The sequence below is a fragment of the Neovison vison genome, chromosome 10, assembly GCF_020171115.1.
Source record: "Neovison vison isolate M4711 chromosome 10, ASM_NN_V1, whole genome shotgun sequence".
Classification (NCBI taxonomy): Eukaryota; Metazoa; Chordata; class Mammalia; order Carnivora; family Mustelidae; genus Neogale; species Neogale vison.
The window spans coordinates 5,149,826-5,168,366 of NC_058100.1; the positions used below are offsets into that span (position 1 = coordinate 5,149,826).

An 18,541-nucleotide genomic window follows, 5' to 3' on the forward strand; every position below is an offset into this window, starting at 1 on the left:
AGAAGAAAGACAGGGGCCTTGTACGGGTGGGGGAGGGGTGTCAGAGGTGATGTGAATAAATATCTGGGCCCATAAGCCAAGCAGTTTACATTTGAACCCAGCTGTTTCAGGAAGCGCTGGAAGAAGCTGAGGACATGGCTCCTGAGACCTAACGGTAGTAAGACTGTGTAAAGGTTTTCCCCCTGAGGAGTGTCCTTTGCCAGCTCCTTGGCCTCCAGAGTCATTCATGAAACTATTGTGCTCATCATTCTTCTTGTATACTTGCTCAAAATTGAGTAGAGGAATACATTTATCTATATAAAGGTAGTATACGGGTGACATAGGCATCTGTTCGGGACCAAAGAAACACTGGAAATAGAAATGAAATTTCCCAAATTAATTCATTCATTTCATAAGATTGAACCATATTACTTTCATACTTCTAGCAAGATGTCTTCCTGAAATGTGTAATTGCTACGGGTGTAAAACCATACATCTACCATCTAGTCATTGCCCAGAGAAAGAAGAAAGAATATGAAGTTGCCAAGAGCTGCTGAAAACCCAACTTTGTATTCTCTCTCTTCCTTTTTCTTTCTCTGTAGGAATGTTTAATCCTCTCTGGCCATTTACAAGTGTTGCTGGGTCTCATGTCTATGTCTTCAGAAATTCTAGATTGGTATCTTACTCAAAGACATACCTCCTGTTGAACCCGGACCAGTGTCTTATGTCTGTCTTTCGGCCTTAGATCACCAGACCCAACTAGTAAGTTTTTATCAAGACGTTACTAATTTTTGACACCTCTTCTTTTAATACAATGCAAAAAGATAAAAAAAGTCCTCACAGGGGGCACCTGGGTGGCTCAGTGGGTTAAAGCCTCTGCCTTCGGCTCAGGTCATGAACCCAGGGTTCTGGGATCAAGCCCCGCATCAGGCTCTCTGCTCAGCAGGGAGCCTGCTTCCCCTTCTCTCTCTGCCTGCTGCTCTGCCTACTTGTGATCTGTGTCTGTCAAATAAATAAATAAAGTCTACAAGAAAAAAAGTTTAAAACAAGTCCTCCCATTTCATAGTAACACAAAAACAAAACAAAAATCATACTTTTCTATGGGACCTGCAATGAGTAGTCCATGCAAAAAACCCTTGATGTATTGAATTCCAGTAAAAAAATGTGCCCTTTCTAATTGAGCAAAGACCTAAATAGCTCAAGAATTGGGGCAGGAGGCTGGTCTGGGGTCCAGGCCAGAAAAGCAAGCCTGCCAGAGAGAAGAGACTTTGAGAAGAAGGACAAGTTTGGATGAAACTTAAATGACAATGTGCACTGGCAAGAAAGGATGGAATTTGAAAGCCTCCGATGCAAAGCCAAATCATTTTGCCCAGCAATTCCCATCCCCTCCAGAATTTTGCTGAGAAAGTGGCACTGAGGAGGCACTGGAAATCAGAGACCCATTGTAAGGTACCACAGATTTCATAATAGTTGGATTCTAGAGTTTTAATATAAAAGAAGATCAAAAAATACTGAAACTACAGCCCAACACTGTCCCACCTCAAACAGTAGCAAGATCTAAAAGGCACTGATGGTGAAGGAAGTAATGGGTTAGGTTAATTACAGATGAATTTAATCTAACACCGTGACCCTATTCCAGCTCAGTTTCATTCTCAGGAAAATATTAATGATCAGCTTCTCCCTCAAACAGCCATGCAGAGGGAAGGGTTACATGCCCAAGAAAATAAATAAAGCAAAGCAGAATAAAAAGTATTATACTTGAATACCTATTCTCCTTTGTTTCCAATTCTATTTTGTCTGATATAAGTATAGCTAATTCAGCTTTCTTCTGGTTTCCATTTGTATGGAATATCTTTTTCCTTCCCTTCCCCTCAGTCTGTGTGTGTCCTTACATCTAAAGTTATGTACACTCAATTACATAATGATAAGGGGGTCAATCTGACAGGAGGATGTAACATTGTAAATATTTATGTACCCAACATAGGAGCACATAAAAACATAAAGCAAATGTGAATAGACACAAAAGGGAGAAACTGACAACAAGGCAATAATAGGGACCTCTAGTGCCCCATTTACATCAACGCATAGACCATCCAGACAGAAAACGATTAGGAGACATCAGCCTTAAATGACCCACTAGACCAAATGGAGTTTCATAGACAGATACACAGAACATTCCATCCCAAAACAATAGAACATACATTCTTCCCAAGTACACATGGAATATTTTCCAGGATAGGTCATATGTTAGGCCACAAAACAAGTCTTAATAAATTAAAGAGAATCGAATTTGTATCAAGCATCTTTTCTGATCACAATGGTAGGAAACTATACCAAAATTTGTGGGATGCAGCAAAAGCAGTTCTAACCATAAATGTCTATCTCAAAAAAGCAGATAAATAACGTTCTACCCCAAGGAACTCGAAAAAGAAGAACAAGTGATGCCTAAGGTTAGTAGAAGGAAGTTCTAAAGTCTAGAACAGAAATAAGTGAAATAGGGATGAAAAAGAAAATAGAGAAGAAAATAGAGAAGAAGATCAACTAAGAGAAGAAGATCAACTAAGAGAAGAAGATCAACTAAGAGCTGGTTCTTTGAAAAGATAAACAGAACTGAAAAGACTCTCGCCAATCAAAAAAAAAGAGAGAGGGGTCAAATAAATAAAATCGGAAATAAACCTACACATAGATGGTCACATAACTTATAACAAAGGAGCCAAGAATCTACAATGGGGAAAGACAGTCTCTTCAATAAATGGTGCTATGAAAACTGAATATTCACATGCAAAAACTGAAACAGACCTCTATTATACACCAGAGACAGACTAACTCAAAATATATTTAAGATTTAAATATTAAACCCGAAACCACAAGATGGGCAGAAAAAAAACAAAGGCAGTGAGCTTCTTGACATAAGTCTTGGTGGTGTTATTTATTTTTTTTTAATCCGGCACCAAAATCAAAAGCAACAAAAACAAAAACAAATGGGACCACATTAAACTAAAAAGCTTCTGTGCAGCAAAGGAAACCATCAGCAAAATGTAAAAGCAACTGATTGAATGGAGAAAATATTTACAAATTATACATCTGATAAGGTGCTAATATCCAAAATATATAAAGAACTCATACAACTCCATAGCAAAAAAAAAATTCAATTAAAAAATGGGCAGAAGATCTGTATGAACATTTTTCTAAAGAAGACATACAGATGGACAACAGGTATATGAAAAGATGCTCAACATCATTAGCCATTAGGAAATCAAATTAGAGCCACAACGAGGTACTTCTACACATCCTTTAAAATAGATAAAACTAAAAAGACTCACTGGGCTGGTTACTTTTATATGTTAACTTGACCAAGCTGAAGAATACCCAGAGAGTTGTTAAAACATTATTTCTGAGTGTGTTGTGAGGGTGTTTCTAGAAGAGGTTAGCATTTGAACTGATGCACTGAGTAAATCAGAGGAAGGTTGAGTTGGCTCTCTGTGCCTGACTGCCCAGGCTGAGACATCATCTTTGCCCTTTGGCTGGGAATTACACAGTCTATGCTCTGGGTTCTCAGACCTTTGAACTCTGACTGGAAGTCACACCACCAGCCGTCCAGGTCCTCTGGCTTGCAGACGGCAGACTGTAGGACTTTCAGCTCCATCAACATCATGAGCCAATTCCTTATAATAAACCTCTTTCTAGCTACCCAGGGAGATAGCCAATTGGTTCTGTTTCTTGGGAGAAATCTGGGTCCCTGTAGCAAATGTTGGCAAGGTTGTGGAGGAACTGGAACTCTTACACACTGCTGTATATATGTTCCTAAAATGATTTCTGTAGACTGAATGTTTGTGTCCCTCTAAAATTTGTATGTTGAAACCTAACCCTCAATGTGATGGTATCAGGGGGTGGGGGCTTTGTAAAGTGGTTTGATCATGAGAATGGAGCCTTCCTGAATGGGATTAATGCCCTTATAAAAAGGGTGCAGAGGGGCACCTGGGTGGCTCAGTGGGTTAAGCCTCTGCCTTCGGCTCAGGTCATGATCTCAGGGTCCTGGGATTGAGCCCCGCATCAGGCTCTCTGCTCAGGGGGGAGCCTGCTTCCCCCTCTCTCTCTGCCTGCCTCTCTGCCTACTTGTGATCTCTGTCAAATAAATAAAAATCTTTAAAAAATAAAAAATATTTAAAAAAAAGTGCAGAGAGCTTCTTCTTTCCACCATCTGAAGACACAGCATGCAGACAGCCATTGACAAACCAGGAACTGGGTCATGCTGGCACTGAATCTGCTGACACCATGACCTTGCACTTTCTAACCTTCAGAATCGTGACAGATAAATTTCTGTTGCTTATAAGCCACTTGGCTTATAAATTTCTGTTGCTTATAAGCCACTTACTCTTTTGTCATAGCAGTCTGAATGGACTAAGACAATATTACAAACACTGTAGAAACCAGTGACAATTTCTTAACAAGTTTAACTTAACCTACCACATAATTCAGCTCTTCTACTTCTAGACATTTACTAAAAAGAAATGACAGGATGTGTCCGTACAAAGACTTGTACCCGAATGTTCGTCGCAACTTTATCTGGTATAGCCAAGAACTAGAAAAAACTCAAATGCAATCAATAGGTGAATGGATAAACGAATGGTGTCATATTGTTCCAAGAGAAGACCACTCAGTAGTGAAACAGAGTGGTCTACTAACGCACATGCCGGCATGCGGGAATCGGGAATCGCAGCGTAACCATGCCAAGGGAAAGAAGCCAGATACAAAGTATACTCTGAGTTCCAGCTAGAAAAAAATTTTAGAAAATGCAAACCAATCTATAGGGACAGAAAGCACATCAAATTTACCTGGTTGGGGGACAGGCGAGTAGGATCACAAAAGGCACAAAATAACTTTTAGCAGTGATGGATGTGCTCATTATTTTGGGTACAGTAGTTGTTTTGCAGTATATAGATACATATATATATATATATACACATATTTTAAAATATGTATATAAATATGAATATATTTTAAAATATACATACACACATTTAAGCATATTTTGGAGTTCCCCACACATGTTTTCTTGAGTAGAGAGCGCTCTGGGAACCTGGAACTCAATTTACACTGTGTTCAATTTTGGTTGCAATGTTGCAGATTGACCGAATATCCCCAAATGTCAGACTCTCAATATTACTGTTAGACATTTTATGTAATTGGTGTCACCTGTCCTTGGAAAATGGTGGATCACTAGTGTGTCATCTAGTGAGTCCTAGTCCTTGAGCTTCTATCAACCAGTCGATACACCTGACGCCATCAAGCCTCCCACATAATTCCTGAATTTCCTTTTCATGTGAGCTCTGTGCACTAAGCACATTGTAGGTGTGCTTCGAGTGAGAGCGTGCGTCATGATAAAAGGGAGGCGCAATCTGCTTAAAGGACGTAGTGTTCATAAAACTTGCAGGCACCTAACAGCATAGCATTTACATTCACGAAACAAAAATTGCTTGAAACACAATTAGAATTTTTCAGAAGGATGGCCATGTTTCTTTTTATTCAAATTGACCGGCCCCTTGACATTTTCATGATGATGCCCGAGGGCCCGCTCACTGTGGTGTGTCCTTCTGATTCCTTCTTGGTGGGGCATTACCCCCACAAACAGGTCCACCAGAAGCCACTTTTCCTATGGCCTCGTTCCCTCTCTCGCCAATATGTCATAATGCCTTAATTGACTGGCCTACATCTGGAAACCGATCCATTCTATTAGTGATTACACATTACATGTTAAGAAACATATATAAGTCGGGGCGCCTGGGTGGCTCAGTGGGTTAAAGTCTCTGCCTTCAGCTCGGGTCATGATCCCAAGGTCCTGGGATCGAGCCCCTCATCGGGCTCTCTGCTCAGCGGGGAGCCTGCTTCCTCCTCTCTCTCTCTCTGCCTGACTCTGCCTACTTGTGATCTCTGTCTGTCAAATAAATAAATAAAATTTTTTAAAAAAAGAAACATATACAAGTCTGTATTTTTCTACCAGTAATAAGAATTAATTAGTATTGATATCCCTACCTCCTAACAAACTGAATTAGCATTTACTTCTCTCGGTAGGCTGGAATGATCACATTGTGAACTCTATGGGTCAATTCCTTGTTCTCCTCTTTCTAGAATAATCACATAATTTATCATCCAAACCAAAGGATGTTTGAGATTTAAAAGGGCACTTACCTAATTAATACTATTTGGTTTTCTGAAATATTAATATATGGGATGACAAATTGATTTTTATTATAATGGTGAACTGGAAAAAGAGTTTCATAAAATATTTTTTAAAAATTTTGTCTACAAATAGACATAAATTTATGTCAAAAAATTGGACATAATTTTAGTGAAAAACAAAATAACTGTGCTACATCTCATACTTGATTGGCCAAGAAAATCAGCTAATACCAAGTGCTATTGAGGAATGGCTCAAGGAGGAGCTCTAATGTACTGTCAGCAGGAGTATAAATTTTGCAGAACAATTGCATACATTTAGAGAGTTGAATATTTGCATAAATGTTTGCATAGATATTTACATAAATTATGCCTCACTTTTCCCCCCTCCCCTCCTCCTATTCTCAGGTCGGAAGCGTGACTGCAGTAAAAGTAAATGTTATCTTGGTTCAATCTTTTTTTTTTTTTTTGTTAATTCTGAGCTGCAGGGTCTTATCTTTGGCTGGGAACGTTCTACTTCATTTCCATTGTTACTTCCAACTTCTTGCGTAAAGTAAACCTGCTCTCCTCCTTCCCGAGGCCAGAGTTCGACGCACGTCCCAGCTGCTTCCTGAGCATCTAGGAATGCTAGAACGTCCGCTCTCCTCAGCCGGTCGGCGCGGAGCTGATGCGAGTCCAGCCGCCGCTTGCCTGAGTCTGGACTCAGCCCTGCGGGTCCCGACCGAGAAGCGGCGCTAGTGATGCTGGCGCGGGGTGGACCGCATCGCTCCATCTCCCTCTAGCGACTGCCGCAGGGAGCGTCACAAAACCCTCTCTGGCTCTCGGGGCTGCTTTTAGGGGCCTGGTTCTGAAGACGTCCACCCAGATTTCGTTCGGGTTGGAGGTAGGGTTTGGGCATCAGTGTTTATTTTAAAGGTACCCTGGAAACTCTACTATTTATATCACCTTGGGAATATTGGCGTATACACAGCTCTCTTCTCTGGGGGAGAGTGGCTCCCAACTTTGGTGACTTGGGGGCACAGAGCTAACCCTTGCCCACACCCTAGGAAAGGGACAGCGTCACAGCTCATCAGACCCAATCAGCCACCCTCTGGGTTTCACAGCTGCAGAGACACCAGGCAGTGGGACGTGTCTTTGTCGTATTGCCATCTTAGGAAACTTCTAGGTAACACAAGACAAAAGGGCAAATTCCTTGATCGATTGTCCAAATTTTATTCATTTCCAGGAGGTAGAAACAAAAACTCAGGAAGAGATGTAGCTTACTGTCATCAGGGGTTCTCCAGCGTGCCTAGGCCCCGTTGACCAATCACAGGGGTTCGTAGGACCAGAGAAGTGTCCTCAGGAGTGACTACGCCCAGCTGCATTTTGGAGCCCAGCCCCTTAATACCGGGAATGGCCTGTTCCTCTTGAGTTCTCTAAAATTCAGAAATGCTCAATCAAAAGAAGACATTAGAAAAGAAACATGGGGAAGCTGGACTCTATAGTATCTGTTTCATATTTTAGGCCTGAGGAAAAGGAACACTCCGGCCCCACCAGCAGTGTCTTGGGGGGGAATGGTGTGAGCCGAGGGGTGCGTGCTTTCCCACGTGACCCTGGAGCTGATGGTGCAGAACCTGACATCAAACGTCATTGGAAGGACAGTCTGAAAGTCCACAAGACGCAGCCCTCCTCCTCAGTGAGGTCTTGAGCCTCTGCTGGGGAATTTTGAGGGGAGAGCTTCCTCTCTCCTCCTTCCTTTCTTTCCTTCCATTGGGCAGAATTCGGCCACAAGGAAAAGCCAAGGGTGAGAACTAATGGGCTAGAACAATCCGAGCTGTGGTAAGGGTCTGAGGGCTCATCACCCGAAGGCTTACAGACCCTCGGTAGTAGCTTCCTCGGTTTCTGAGAACAGACTGTGAGCCTACGTTTATACGACATACAGTGATTTTTTTTTTTCGCCTGCTCAGCATTCCGTCTCACTTGCTTGTGTTTGTGGAATTCCCTCAATGTAAAAGGCAGATCTCACCAACCACAGTGAAAGGGGAACATGTCAGATCTTCAATTCCCAGCCTCCCTTGGAGGCAGAACGTGGTTGCGTGACCTCGCCCTGGCCGCTCAGTCCCAGAGTCCGAATTAGAAACTAGAAAACAGGAGATGAAGGGACGCGGGGAGACGTCACTCTGGCGCAGACAGTGCGCCAGCGACCCGGAGTTTCCAGGTCCAGAGGAGGCAGGGTAGGGGTGGAGGAGCCGGGGTCTGGATCCAGGAAGGCGACAGTCAAGCAGCTGGGGCCGGCGTCCTTGCGCTGGCAAGTTGATGCCCTCACACGGCTGCGACATGGCTGGTGATTTCCGAACCAGGGTTCACCAAGGTCTTCCAAGAACCGACTTAACAAGTTTCACGAAGAGCTTACCTTGAAGCGGGCTTGCCTGAGAGCAGAGAATAGGGGAAAAAAAGAGGACTTTGCCAAAAGAGGCTCTTTCTGTCTGCAGCCTGCAGTTTAAGTTATCCGGCACGCAATTATCGGATGCTGTTGGGTCGCAATATGTTAATTTTCTAGATCAGGTTCCATTTCGTGTGAGAAGGGAAGGGCAGGTGCCCTGGTAAAGACCCGGAGGACGGCGAGGCCGTGGGTGTGAGCGGATTCCGAGCGTGGTGAGAGCATCTTAGCGGAGCTTCCGCAGGCGCTGTTCAACAGAGTAAACAGAGAAGTGGGGATTGAAAGATCACTTTGAGAAATACAAGGTCAGCCTGGGACAAGTCCTGAAGGTGCCACGTTCCTTGGCCACAGCGCCCCCAAACGCTTGTCGTGCCCCCAAACGCTTGTCACATCCCTTTAAGCCTCAGGGGAATACCTTTACGTATTGTTAAATCCTTAAATATAACATATGTAAGTATATGTGTTATATAATATTAAACTTAAATATTCTAGAATTTTTTAAGCATCTTGGGTGATTTTGTTTCCATTATTCAGAACTCAAAGACTTCACGGTCACATTGTCAGTTTATTGACCCTTCAGCTTCCGGATTTCACAAATAAAATACTGACTCTATTAGCTTCTTTCATAGTAGAATCTGAGAGCGCTCCGCCTGTGAGGAGGAGTTCACCCTTCACTGCCCGTCCGGAGAGAGAGCAAGCCACAGAGCCCTGGTCAGGTCTGTGTGGAGCAGGGTCAGCTCCCGGGACCGAGCACAGGCAGCCGAGACGGAAAATGTTCCAGATGTTGCGGCTGGTGGGTCAGCTGTCAGAGGTCCTGGAGGTCCCAGCTTCCTGCCTTTGGCTCTTATTGTCCAGTCCCAGCAAGGAGCAAGAACCTGGAGGTCTGGGCTCCCTGGACCCACGTTACTCATTCCGTCGGCTACACCGCAGAGCTGGCAAGTGACCCCACAGCTCTCTCTTCCCGAGGCGCAGGCTGAAGGCTCGGAAAGCCTCCGTCCCTTGTCCATCCCACAGGTGGCTGCGGACGAAGCATCACCGAGGAGTCGATCTGAGAAGAGTACAGGTGTGCCGAGAGTCACGGGGAGCTTGGGACCTGGAGCCAAGTTCAGTGTTTTTTGTGGTCCCTCCAGATTCCTTCAGAAAGTCCCTTCGCTGAGTCTGTGGTGTCAGCTCTCAGGAAGTGTCACACTGGCATAGACTGTCATGGAATTTGATTCCTGGGGGCAAAACAGAAGTCTGTGAGGAGAGGCACCACCTTCACAGGCTACAGATGGGAACTGTGCTGCTGAGTAAAGGGAAAGAGTCTCAGATTTCAGGGGGTGCAGTGACCTGCTGGGAGGCACACCCCAGGGCTCCAGATCCCGTTCAGGTGTGTGCACCCCATCACTCCCTGTCAGTCATGGAGACCCGGGAGATGTTTCTCTTTGCTTTCTTCCCTGACCTTGCCTTATAAGGGAAACCGTTTGTTTTGCTACTGGGCATGGGGCACAGTTGGGGAAGCCAAGAGAATCCTAATTCGCTGAGCTTTGGAAAGGGATAGTGAGACCCAAAGAGAGAAGGAAGAATTGGAGCAGAGAGGGAGGGGGGAGAGACAGGACTGCAGGCAAAGGTGTCTTCTAGGTAGAGTAGATTCAAGAGTCAGAGAAAGACGGGAATGGAGGAATTCAGGAGGTTTTGCTGTGAAATGTGAAATACAACAGGCTGCTTTTTGATGAAGAAAACATCATTAAAAATCTGCATTATTTCTTAAAGTTTTTTAAAGCTGGATTCACCTGTTTACTTCCCCATAGGAGAGGACGGTGCTCTGAGACAGACCTCCAGATGCAGACAGGCATCCTCTCCAGGCATTCCCAGGCGTCTGTCCAGGAAGCGCTTTCAGGCGGAGGGGTCCATGTAGGCATTTCTGTGGACTTTTGACCCTCAATTATCTTCTAAAATGCTTTATTTAACAGAACCCCACTGGAGCCAAGATAGCAGCCCCAAATTTACGTCTGTCCCTTTAGGAAAAGGAACAGTTGCTGTCGGAAACCGGACCCATGCTGATCTTGCAGTGGGGGTAGATGGCAAGGCTCCGCCCGGCCGCGCACCACACTGTCTTCGGGCTATGCCAGGCTCCGCTCCACTCCTACAGACTCCGATGTGGCTGGGCTGGATGAGCCCCCGCATGAGCCCTTTGTACAAAGCTGTCCTGCGATGCTGTTATGCAGCTGAAGTCAGGAGCTCTTGGAATCAAGATGCACATCACAAAGGTAAACGTGCTCTGGGACCCCTTGGGGACGTGCTTTTTTTTTTTTTTAAAGATTTTATTTATTTATTTGACAGACAGAGATCACAAGCAGGCAGAGAGGCAGGCAGGGAGAGAGGGGGAAGCAGGCTCCCTGCTGAGCAGAGAACCCAATGCGGGGCTCGATTCCAGGACCCTGGGATCATGACCTGAGCCGAAGGCAGAAGCTTAACCCACTGAGCCACCCAGGCGCCCCGGGGAGGTGCTTTTTAATGTGTAGCTGCCTGGTTGCTCACCATGGACATTCTGACTGAACAGAATCCTGGGAGAAAGTTCCAGAAATCTTTATTTTTAGCAAATATGCCAGCTGATTCTAATGACAGCTTTTTGGACAGCTCTCAGAGAAACGCTAGCGAACAGAGAGCTGTGTCCCAGTGTGAGCAGACAGGAGGGGCTCCCGGAAGTCCCCCAGCCAAGGCCACGGAGGATCCCTGTGACCCACTTGCTAGGGCCTGCCTTCTCCACTTCAGGACTGTTTGATCTTGGCTCTACCCAGGTCCCACCCCTCCCTCCCTCCACCTCTTCCCTCCCGGCGGAGAGGAGGCTCCGAGGGATCCCTCACCTGGACAGGGTCTGGGACAGGTTCTGCAGCAGCGACGTAAATGGTGGTGCAGGGGTCCTGAGCTGGCAGGGGATCGGGTTTCTTCTGAACAGACTATAAGAGAAGCAAAGAGGAGGAAATCAGCTGAGCAGAGTCGTTTCCATCCGAGTCTTCCCACGGAGAACCACAAGATGCAGAAACTTGGAGCTGAAAGCCCCTCCGAGTCAACGGGCCCAGCCTCCTTCTCATGTGGAAATGCTCCTGCAGACTCCCCAGAATTCAATTCCCAGGGTTTTGCTTGGACTCCCCAAGTGGCATCGTGGAGCTCACAGCCTCGAGAGGCAGCCCACTGCACCAGGAACACTCCCCAGATGTTTTAAGTCTTCCTTGAAGTGAACCAGAACTGGTGTGGCTGTCTCCAGCGCAGTGGAAGGGAACAGGATCTTCCTAACATTTGTCTGGCTCCTGTCACCTACAACACACCAAGTTCATCCCAGCACACGCTGCCGCTCCCACTGTTCTGGACTCTGACATGGTTTCCCGTGACGTCTCTCTCCTGCCCCAGTGATGAACTTCATAGTAAGTATACATTTCTGAGTGTTTACAGTGTTTTCCACAGGTGCCAAATTTGTCTCCCGCCAATTCTGCACATTAAATCCCATTGTCCCAGATGGACAAGCGAAGGCTCCGAAAGACTTAGTACTTTCCTATGTGCATGTGTAAGAAGTATCAAAGCCAGGAGTCCCCAGAGGCCCATCAGCTTTAAGTGCCTGGTTTTCTCATTAGGCTATTCTTCTGTGCTTACCCCAACTTGTAATGACCTCTCCTCTACCTGGATTCCCAGATATTTAAAGTCTGGCATGTAACTGTATGATATTTAAAACACTCTCACTTATTTACATGTTTTTTCAAACAGATTATTCCCATATTTCTTCCCATTCCCCACAAAAGTAGTGCCTGGCACATTTTTAAAAAATCAGTTGATGTTACTTTAAATGACTTACAATCCATAATACCAGGATGAAGTCAATGTAGGGGTAAATTGAGGTGACATCGCTGTAAGACAGAGGCAACAAGACTTATCTCAGGGAAGTCATCCTTTCAACACGCTTCAGGACTCTGGTCTAGCATAGTGCTGCCCCCCACTTCTCCTGGATGTAGAGCAAGACCAGAAACTAAACATGGGTCTTAACATGAGAAAGCTCAGAATTATGGAATTGAAAAAGTTTATTGGAGGAAAGAGGATTCAAGGTGGGACATGATCTTTCTCTTTATATATTTGCTGGATTGTCTGTCTTGAAGAAAAGGAATTAGATTTGTTCTGTAGAGTCCTTCAGGTTTAAGCCAAGACTGGGATTTGGAAGAAACATTTTGTTTCAACATAGTGAAGCTCTTTCTAATACTAAGAGATGCTCAGACGTGGAGTGGATTGCCTTGGGAGGCAGAGAATTCCCCATTACCAGAAGTGCCTGGGGTAGGCCAGGACTTCTCACACTTGAATGTGCATATGCATTACCTGGCTGTCTTGTTAGAAGGCTGGTTCTCTTTCAGAAGACTTGGGGTAAGCCCTGAGCTTCTGCATCTCTAATAAGGTCCCAGGTGATGCTCATGCTGCTTGTTCACAAACTGTATTTTAGTAAAAAGAAGCTAGCCAACACTTTGGAAGTAATAATGAGAAGATAACTCAAGCAGCAATTGAGTGATTCAAATAGATGACTTTCAAGATCCCATACAGCTCATAGATGCCATATTTTGGAGAAAAAAAATGAATTTAAGGGAGAAGTACTTTTAATAATGAGATAGATGAAGACAACGTGAAACAATTTAATTTAGAGACCTTTATCCACCCCTGCCTGTCTTCCTGCCTGCAAGGACTTTGGTATGACCTGACTTAGGGGCCCGGGGGAGAAGTTAATAACTTATCCTTTTAATATTTAGTTAAGAAGTTTTGGAAAGGAGGAAGAAAGCATAAAGGAAACCACTTATAGTCTTTCCACTTCAACACAACATGGTTAGCACGTGGTTAGTGCTCCCTTCTGGATTTTAACCAGAACTTAGGAAATTCTCTTAAACACAGTTGTAATAACTTAGTACATTTTTTATGCCGGTGTCTTCAGTCAGGGCACGGGTCCAGGGAGCATGACTTACAAGAAGCCCCAGGGGTGTTCCTCTCACACATTCCTCATAAGCAGTGTCCCCCAGAGTCGTACAAGGCAACAGTCCTGGTAAGACCTATGAGAGTTCTCTAGCGGACAGCAAATGTGTGTCACATAATTCCCCTGTTACCCTAGTCTTTATGATACCACCATTATGAATAAGAACAAGGGAAATATTAACATTTTATTATCATCCACGTTATTAGTCTTTATATCATAACATAGAGCTTTGCAAACAGCTTTTTCTCTTTGTTCTTTTCGAACAAAGAGAACTGTAAAAACGTAGGCAAGTGTAAACGCATATTGATGTGTAAAACAATAACAACCATGTCTCCCACATTGAAAACATACATTAAAATAATGACCAAAAAATGTACACAAATCAGAGGGTGAAGTTAAAGGGAACATGACGTATTGTCCAGGAAGAGACTAAATATTAGACTTTGGTGAGTCAAAGACGCATTTTATAATTTCCAGGTTAGCAACCAAAAAAAAACAGGAAAAAAGGTTGCTTAACTAACAAAAGGGAGGAGAATGGGATAATAAAAGTGTAATTTAAAAGATTCCTCCCTCAGAGGAACCCCTGACTCAGATAGCTTCACCCATGAATCCTACCAAATATTTAAGGGAAAAAATAACATCAATCCTGCCCAAAGGAAATATACCCTGTAGGAGGTTGAACTGTGATCCCCCAAAGATAGATCCATCCAGAATCTATAAATGTGACCTTACTTGGAAGAGGGTCTTTGCAGATGTAATTAAGGTAAGGATTGCAAACTCAGGTCCCACTGGATTAAATCCAGTGATTTCTTGTAAGGATTGTAAGGGTTCTTGTAAGAGACAGGAAGAGCTGTAAGGGTTCTTGTAAGAGACAGGCAGGGAGAAGACCCACAGAAACAGGGACAAGAAATGTATGTGGAGGTGGAAGCAGAAGTTCTGTAGCTACAGCCGACGGGTGTCAAAGGGTGCCTGGAACCATCCGACGCTGCGAGAGGCAAAGCAACACTTTCAGAGGGAGCATGGCCCTGCCCACACCTCTCTCTCGGACTTGTGGCCTCCACGACTGTTAGAGAATGACTTTATTATGTCTGCAGATGTTTGTTATAGTAGCACTAGGAAATGAACCTGCACGTCTACTCATTTTGTCAGGTTAGCATAATCTTGGTTCAAAACCTCCCTGGGGCATCACAGGAGAGGAAAATTGTAGGCCAGTTGCACTTGAAAACCAAACGGTAGGCCAGTTGCACTTGAAAACCAAATGGTCAGTAACAGCATCGTCTCAACCAAGTATTAATAAAATAGGACCCAGCAATATTTAAAAAGGGCCAGACTACATCATTGCTGTTCCAGGAATGTGAATGCGGTGTAGTCTTTGTAGATCACTGTGGTTCCGCGGATAAATAAAAAAGATCAATATAAAAAATCCAGAAGATTATATCAACAGATGCAGAGAGAGTGTTGATAAAATTCAACATCTATTCCTTAGCAAACTAGGAATAGAAGAGAATGTTCTCAGTCAGGTGAAAATGTAGCTATAAAAGCCTTCAGCAAAAAACCATACTTGATGGTCAGATGTTGAAATTTTCCCTTTTGGGTTTGGAACCATCCAAGGATGCCTCTTTTAACACTTCCATTCAGCACTGGGTAGAGAATCTCAGCCAGTAAAAACAGGAAGAGAAGTTATGTGACTTGAAAATGAAGAAATGTACTGTAATTTTTTTTTACAGATGATACGATTGTGTGCAGAGAAAATCTAAGCCATCTCTAGATAAATGACTAGAATTTATAAGTGAGTTTAGCAATGTTGCAAATATAAGGTTAAAATACAAAAATTAATTGTATTTCTATGTATCAGTAACATATAGAAACTCAAGATTTTTAAAAAGATAATGTTGATGATAGTATTCCAGAAATCTCAAATGCTCAAATTCCAAGTAATAAATTATGATGGACAAGTCCTCTTATGCAAAAAACTATAAAACATCATTTAGAGAATTTAAGAAGACCGACATGAAGGAAAAGATGTCTTTTTCTGTGAATGGAAAGGCTCATTACTGTAAGTAATTATAGTCTTCTCAAAGTGATCAGTGCAGTTCTGATTAAAATGCCAGCAGGATTTTTAGGTGGAACTCGACAAACTGAATCTAAAATATATATGAAATGCAAAAGACTGAAAATGGCCAAGAACTCTTGATGAAGAACAAGAACAAATGAGAAGACATTTTTCCGGACATCAAACTTGTGATGAATCTAATCTACGATGGATTTGTAAAGGCTGCGTGGCACCAGCACAAGCGCAAACACACAGGCAAAGGGTGCAGGATGGAGAACCAAACAATACAGAGATCCTCACGTATACGGACCCTTGGTTTGTGATGAAGGCAGCACTGACAGGGGCAAGGGGTATCTATTCAATATGTGGCTGATAGGACAACCATATGAAGAAAAATGAAACCTGACCCATCTCACACCCTACTCCAAAAGTCATTTCAGGTACATCACAGATACAAATGTGAAAGATAAACAGCACAGCTTTTAGAAAATGATAAGATATCATCATTACCCAGCAGTACAGAACGATTTCTCAAACAGGACACAAAAAGCATTATCTGTAAAGGAAGAGATTACTGAATTGCTCTACACTGCAGTTAAGAACCGTTCTTTATCAGGTGTCACTGACAAATTGCAAAATCACAGAATGGGTGAAGGTCTCTGCTAAAATGTAACTGCCAAAAAAATTTTTTTAATTAAAAAAGAAAACAAAATGTAACTGCCAAAAAGCTAAAAATACTTAAAGAATTCATACTAATCACTTTTTAAAAAGCCTGAAATTCAGGGCACCTGGGTGGCTCAGTGGGTTAAGCCGCTGCCTTCGGCTCAGGTCATGATCTCAGGGTCCTGGGATCGAGTCCCGCATCAGACTATCTGCTCAGCAGGGGGCCTGCTTCCCTTCCTCTCTCTGCCTGCCTCTCTGCCTACTTGTGATCTCTCTCTGTCAAATAAATAAATAAAATCTTTTAAAAAAAATAAAGTGAAGGAAGTTACTTCTTTCTTTAAAAAAAAAAAAGTCTCTGCCTTCAGCTCAGGTCGTGATCTCAGGGTCCTGGGATCGAGCCCCATGTCAGCTTTCTGCTTAGCAGGGAGCCTGCTTCCTCCTCTCTCTCTACCTGTCTCTCTGCCTACTTGTGATCTCTATCAAATAAATAAATAAGATCTTTTTTTTTTTTTAAAGCATGAAATCCAAAGGAAAATGGGCAAAAGATTGAACAGGCACTTGAAGACAGAGGATATTAAGATGACCAATAAATAAAAGAAGCATTATCCAACTTCCTTAATAATTAGGGGAATGCAAAATAAAACTATAAAAAGACACATCCCGGGGCACCTGGGTGGCTCAGTGGTTTAAAGCCTCTGTCTTCGGCTCAGGTCGTGATCCCAAGGTCCTAGGATCAAGCCCCACGTCGGGCTCTCTGCTCAGTGGGGAGCCTGCTTCCCTTCTTCTTTCTCTGCCTGCCTCTCTGCCTACTTGTGATATCTATCAAATGAATAAATAAAATCTTAAAAAAAAAAGACACATCCCACAGAATGACTAAAATTTAAAAGGCTGATAACACCTAGTTTTGATTAGAATGTGTAGCTGGCCTAAAAGCAAATTGGTGTGCTCACTTTGAAAAGCAGTTTGGCCTTATCTAGCTAATTTGAGAATATGCACACTGTGATTCAACAATTCTACTTCTAGGTACATACCCAACAAAATAGTGCACGTATCTACCAAGAGACACACATGTGAATGTTCATAGTTGGAATTTTTATAATAGTCTCAAACTGGAAATAACCCAAATGTCCATCAATAGTCAACTACATAAGTGAACTCCAGTATATTCATGCACTGATGTTCTATAAAGCAGTGAAAATGAATGCATTATATCCAAGCACAAAGACATATGAATCTCATGAAAGTACTATTGAGGAGGGGAAAAAACAGACCCAAGAGGAAAAATACTATAGAATCCCATTTTTATAAAGTTAAGAGAGAGAGAGAGAGAGAGCATGCACTAAAATATATTTTTAGAAGTCAAGATAGTGATATGTCTGGTGAGGAGAGATAGAATAGAGATGAAGGGGTGGGCACAGGAGGTCTTGTGGGGGTTGCTGTCAATGTTCTGTTCCTTGATCTGGGTGGTACTTCTATGGTATTAGGGTACACAGTACCAAAAGAGGTAATTTCTCCTCAACTAAATCTATAGATTCCATGCAATCTTAATAGGAATTTTTCCCTTTTCTTATACTTAAGAAGCTGATTCTGAAATATGTACAGAAGTATAAAGGAACAAGATGAAAAGTGTTGGAGAAAAACAAGGTTGGAAGATCTGCTTTAGTAGATAACACGATAGGGTAATTCATTGAGTTGACATTTATACCTGGTGCACTGCTGGGATATATGTCATAGTTTACAGTAAAAAGAACAACATGGGATAGAGTAGATAGGGAAGGCATTATGCTAAAGTTGAAACTGGTTACCTAAATGTGTAATTGCAAAGGTGGAGTTCGCTCTTGGGACTCCTGTATTTAAATGGAGCTTGGTTCTCGGAGGTGGTGATGGCCTAGGCATTAAATCCTCCAAGCCACTAGGGGGCAGCAGAAATAAGAGATTTGTCCTAGAGTCTTCTGAATGGCCATATTCTGGCCTGTACGGTTACCTAGAGTTGCCTTTGTGTCTGAAGAACTGGAATATCTTCCCATCTAACCATATTCCTTTAGCCTCCCTCTTCCTCTAACAGCTCTGTTCCTCAGCTTCACCATGGCTAGTTTTTCATCCCTCTCCCCTGGTCCAGTCGCTTTCAGTCAAGCTTTGCCTTTTTCTTCTCCACCTGTATAACACCTCCATTTCCCCAGCCAAAGTCCTCTGTCTCCATGGTGCTTTGCAAACTCCTACACTTCCAGACCAGCACATCGGACAGCAGTCTTTCTGGACCTTCCCTCTG

General features: G+C 43.3%; 1 protein-coding gene across 1 annotated transcript in view; it reads right to left on the minus strand.

The window, feature by feature from the left end:
- Positions 1-9,560: 9,560 nt before the first annotated feature.
- SLAMF1 (signaling lymphocytic activation molecule family member 1) overlaps positions 9,561-18,541 on the minus strand; it is a 30,856-nt gene continuing 21,875 nt past the window's right edge. Inside the window, exons 6-7 of the mRNA XM_044266231.1 lie at positions 11,422-11,514; positions 9,561-9,792 (exon numbers count right to left, since the gene is read on the minus strand). Coding sequence (XP_044122166.1) covers positions 9,742-9,792; positions 11,422-11,514 — 144 coding nt within the window. The 3' untranslated portion in view covers positions 9,561-9,741. The remainder of the gene's footprint in view (positions 9,793-11,421; positions 11,515-18,541) is intronic.